Below are 4778 nucleotides of genomic sequence, written 5' to 3' on the forward strand. Positions count from 1 at the left end.
TTCATTAAAGGGTCTTTGACGGTCCGTTGTGCCTACGACGGTCAGTCATGATCTTCCGTCGCGAAGTTCAGAGAGTTGTTCTCAGTACCCAATTTTCCAGAGTCTAAGTGTTTTGGAATGAAATCCCCTCGACGGTCCTTCGTGGGATCCGTCGACCCAGACAGCTATTACCAGAAATAAACTCTGCTGCCCATAACGACTAAACATGTCATTACAATAGATACCAATTTATCCTTCGTTCATCCTCGAACAATCACAAGAAGAAAACAAGGACGAAAAGGAGTACCTGAATCTGTAAACAGGTGCGGGTATCGTTCTTGCATATTAGCCTCCTTTTCCCAAGTGGACTCTTCCACCGGTCGATTCTTCCATTGAACTTTGATGGATGCAATCTCCCTTGATTTCAAATTGCGGACTTCTCTATCTAAAATGGCAATAGGCTCCTTCTGATAAGACAAATTCTCATCAAGAAGAACTGAATCCCAACGAATGATGTAGTTTCCATCCCCATGGTATCTTTTCAGCATAGACACATGAAATACCGGGTGCACTCCTGAGAGCCCTGGGGGCAAGGCTAATTCATAAGCTACCTCCCCCACGCGCTTCAGAACTTCAAATGGACCAATGTACCTCGGACAAAGCTTACCTCGCTTACCAAACCACATCACCATTTTCATGGGCGAAACCTTCAGCAAAACTTGCTCACCCTCCATAAACTCCAAATCTCTAACCTTTCGATCTGCATATTCCTTCTGTCTACTTTGAGCCGCTAAAAGCTTTTCTTGAATGCATTTCACTTTATCTAACGATTCCCTCAGAAGGTCAGTACCCCATGGTCTTATCTTAAATGCATCGAACCAACCAATGGGAGACCTACATCTCCTTCCATACACTGCCTCAAATGGGGCCATATCAATACTTGAGTGATAACTATTGTTGTATGAGAACTCTTCTAAGGGTAAGAAGTTATCCCAATGACCACCAAACTCTATCAAACATGCACGAAGCATATCTTCCAAAACCTGAATCGTTCACTCGGACTAACCATCGGTCTGAGGGTGAAATGCGGTACTAAGGTCCAACCTAGTACCTAATTCAGCATGCAATGTTTTCCAAAACATAGAAGTAAACTGCGTACCTCTATCTGATATGATGGAAAGTGGAACTCCATGCAACCGAACGACTTCTGAGATATAGAGCCTGACTAACTTCTGTGCATTGTAAGTCACCTTAACCGGAATGAAGTGAGCAGACTTAGTTAACCTATCAACTATTACCCAAATGGAGTCATACTTACCCATTGTCTGTGGAAGACCAACCACGAAGTCCATTGCAATTCTCTCCCACTTCCATTCAAGAATGGGCATTCTTTGAAGTGTCCCTCCAGGACTCTGGTGTTCATACTTTACCTGCTGATAATTCGGGCATTGAGCAACAAACTCAACAATATCACGCTTTATTCTACTCCACCAAAAATGTTGCTTTAGGTCACGATACATCTTGGTTGCACCAGGATGTATAGAATACCTTGAACTATGAGCCTCTGTAAGAATAGTGTGAATCAAATCATCGACGCGGGGTACACACACCCTTCCCTTAATTCTCAAAACACCTTCCTCATCGATTTTTGCTTCTTTAGCCTCTCCTCGCAACACCTTATCTCGGATCCGGATCAGTTCCTCATCAGTAAACTTCTTTCCTTTAATCTTGTCAAGAAAGGAAGATCTTGCCTCCACACAAACCAAAAATCCTCCCTTCTCATTTACTTCTAGCCTCATAAAGTCATTAGCCAGAGTCTGAACCTCTCTAGCAAATGGGCTTCTGGAAACCTGTAAGTGAGCTAGGCTTCCCATGCTCCCTGCTTTTCTACTTAACGCATCTGCCACAACGTTAGCTTTTCCTGAGTAATACAAAATAGTGATATCGTAGTCCTTCAGTAGTTCCATCCATCTCCTCTGTCTCAAATTCAAATCTTTCTGAGTAAAGACATACTGTAGGCTACGATGATCCGTATAGACTTCACACTTAACCCCATATAGATAATGTCTCCATTGCTTTAATGCAATTACTACGGCGGCCAAATCCAAATCATGGGTCGGATAATTACGTTCATGCACCTTTAATTGCCTCAAGGCATAAGAAATTACATTCTTCTCTTGCATTAGCACTGCACCCAAACCAGAGTAGGATGCATCACCGTAAACAATGAAATTCTTACCTTCCACTGGCAGGGTAAGAATTGGTGCAGTAGTCAACAAAGTCTTGAGCTTCTGAAAGCTTTCTTCACACTCGTCCGACCATACAAATGGAATACTCTGCTTAGTCAAGTTTGTCTATTGGGAAGCAACAGAAGAAAATCCCTTGACAAATCGACGGTAGTAGCTAGCTAAACCAACGAAGCTCCTTACCTCTGTAACATTAGTAGGTCTCACCCAGCTCTTCACTGCTTCGATCTTAGAAGGAGCCACCATCACTCCATCCTTAGAAACTACGTGCCCCAAGAAGGACACTGAATCTAGCCAAAACTCACACTTGGAGAATTTGGCATAAAGCCTTTTCTCCCTCAACATTTCCAATACAATTCTCAAGTGCTCCTCATGTTCTTTCCTGCTCTTGGATTATACCAGTATATCATCAATGAATACAATGACAAAGAGATCCAGATATGGCTTAAAAATCCTGTTCATCAAGCTCATGAAAGAAGCAGGGGCATTCGTAAGCCCAAAAGACATTACTAAGAACTCATAATGTCCATACCTGGTCCGAAAAGCAGTCTTTGGCACATCCGTTGCCCGTATTTTCAATTGATGATAACCAGATCTCAAATCGATTTTTGAGAAGGTACAAGCACCTTGTAACTGATCAAACAAATCATCGATGCGAGGAAGAGGATACTTGTTCTTAATAGTTACCTTATTCAGTTGTCTGTAGTCTATGCACATCCGAAAACTTCCATCCTTCTTCTTCACAAACAAAACAGGAGCACCCCAAGGGGATGCGCTTGGTATAATAAAGCCTTTGCTTAACAACTCTTGAAGTTGGGCCTTTAACTCTCTTAACTCAGCGGGAGCCATTCTATAAGGGGGTATGGAAATGGGGAGAGTACCCAGCTCCATATCAATACAAAAGTCAATATCCCTATCTGGTGGCATACCAGGAAGGTCTGTAGGAAACGCATCCAGAAACTCACGGACTATCAAAACCGACTCAATTGAAGGTACTTGTGTAGTATCGTCCCTGAGGTGTGCCAAGAAAGCTAAACACCCTTTACTAATTATTCTCTTGGCACGAAGAAAGGAGATGATACGAACTGGAGTGGAAGTGTAGTCACCCTCCCACACTAACGGGTCTGTCCCAGGCTTGACCAATGTTACAGTTTTAGCATTACAATCTAAGATTGCAAAATTTGGAGAAAGCCAAGTCATACCCAGAATAACATCGAAATCAACCATTTCTAAGATAACCAAGTCTACATGAGTATTGCTCCCCACAAAAGTTACAAGACAAGACCTATACACCTTTTAAACTATCACAGACTCACCCACCGGAGTAGAAACACGAATAGGCATGTCAAGCAATTCACAATGTAAATTAAGATCAGTAGCAAATGAGGAAGATACATATGAAAATGTGGAGCCAGGATCAAATAATACAGAAGCCATGCAATCACAAACCAAAAGATTACTTGTGATAACAGTATCAGATGTTTCCGCTTCAGACCTCCCAGGGAAAGCATAACAATGGGACCTATCACCTGTCTGCCCGTTGCCCCTACCATGTTGCGCTGCAGTAGTTCCAGTTTGCCTGTTACCCCAGACATTTTGGTGACCACCGTTACCTCGGCCACCACGTCCTCCAGAATGACGGCCTCTTCCATGACCACCTCTACCTCTGACTATTGGGAGTCTGTAACTCTGTTTTGGACAATACCTCCTAATATGTCCAGTCTCCCCACATCCATAACACTCTCTGGATACAAGCATAGGTCTCTGTGAGAATGATGAAGTCTGGGGGTAACCTCCAAACTCAGAGGAATGTTGACCGGTCTGCGGTGGACCCCCAGCTACAGCCTGCAGTGAAGATTGAATAGGTCGGGCTGGGTAACCTCTTGAACCCTGTCCTCTGGAGTAAGAACCATTAAACTCGCCTCCCTTGCGGAACTTCTTAGGTTTCGATGCCATGGTGAAGTCGTCTGGCTTCACCCCCTCCACCTCTATCACAAAATCTACCATTTCCTGAAAGGATTTTGCCGCAGCAGCTACCTGTGAGGCTGAAATCTGCAAATCTGACCTTAATCCCTTCACAAAACGGCGAATTTGCTCTTTTGGACTGAAGCAAAGCTGGGTGGCATACCTGGATAATGCACGAAACTTAGCCTCATAAGTAGTAACCGACATCCTACCCTGCTCTAGGCTCAGGAACTCATCTCTCTTCCTATCCCTCAAAGTCCGGGGTATATACTTCTCAATAAATAAGCTAGAGAATGATGCCCAAGTCATAGGTGGTGCCTGTGCTGGTTGACACTCAACATACGATCGCCACCACATTTTGGCATTTCCTTGAAACTGATAGGTTACAAACTCAACACCGAATCGTTCCACTATGCCCATCTTATGTATCAACTCATGACAATCAACCAGAAAATCATAGGCATCCTCAGATTCAGCACCCTTGAAGACATGAGGTTTCAATTTCAAGAACTTACTGAAAAGTTCGTGCTGATCACTTGTCATTATAGGCCCTGTAGTCAACCGAGGAAACGTGCCTATTTCCAATGA

General features: G+C 43.5%; 1 protein-coding gene across 1 annotated transcript; it reads right to left on the minus strand.

Annotated features, from left to right (window-relative positions):
• Nucleotides 1–239: 239 nt before the first annotated feature.
• LOC138348732 (uncharacterized) lies at nt 240–4397 on the minus strand. The gene is made up of 6 exons (XM_069298306.1): nt 4106–4397; nt 3686–3889; nt 2951–3349; nt 2118–2224; nt 1743–1976; nt 240–446 (listed from the first exon to the last, which is right to left on the minus strand). The coding sequence occupies exons 1-6, from the start codon at nt 4395–4397 to the stop codon at nt 240–242; spliced, it is 1443 nt and encodes a 480-aa protein (XP_069154407.1).
• Nucleotides 4398–4778: the final 381 nt, after the last annotated feature.

The sequence above is a fragment of the Solanum lycopersicum genome, chromosome 5 (assembly GCF_036512215.1).
Source record: "Solanum lycopersicum chromosome 5, SLM_r2.1".
Taxonomy (NCBI): Eukaryota; Viridiplantae; Streptophyta; class Magnoliopsida; order Solanales; family Solanaceae; genus Solanum; species Solanum lycopersicum.

What these genes read in the sequence shown, in the direction of transcription:
- LOC138348732 (XM_069298306.1), bottom strand. Translation starts at nt 4,397, where the DNA reads ATGTCGGTTACTACTTATGAGGCTAAGTTTCGTGCATTATCCAGGTAT. An exon ending in TGTGAAGAAGAAGGATGGAA is followed by an intron (nt 2,225 to 2,950) that starts GTTTTCGGATGT and finishes TTACCCTGCCAG; the next exon opens with TGGAAGGTAAGAATTTCATT. An exon ending in ATGAGAAGGGAGGATTTTTG is followed by an intron (nt 447 to 1,742) that starts GTTTGTGTGGAG and finishes TTGTCTTATCAG; the next exon opens with AAGGAGCCTATTGCCATTTT.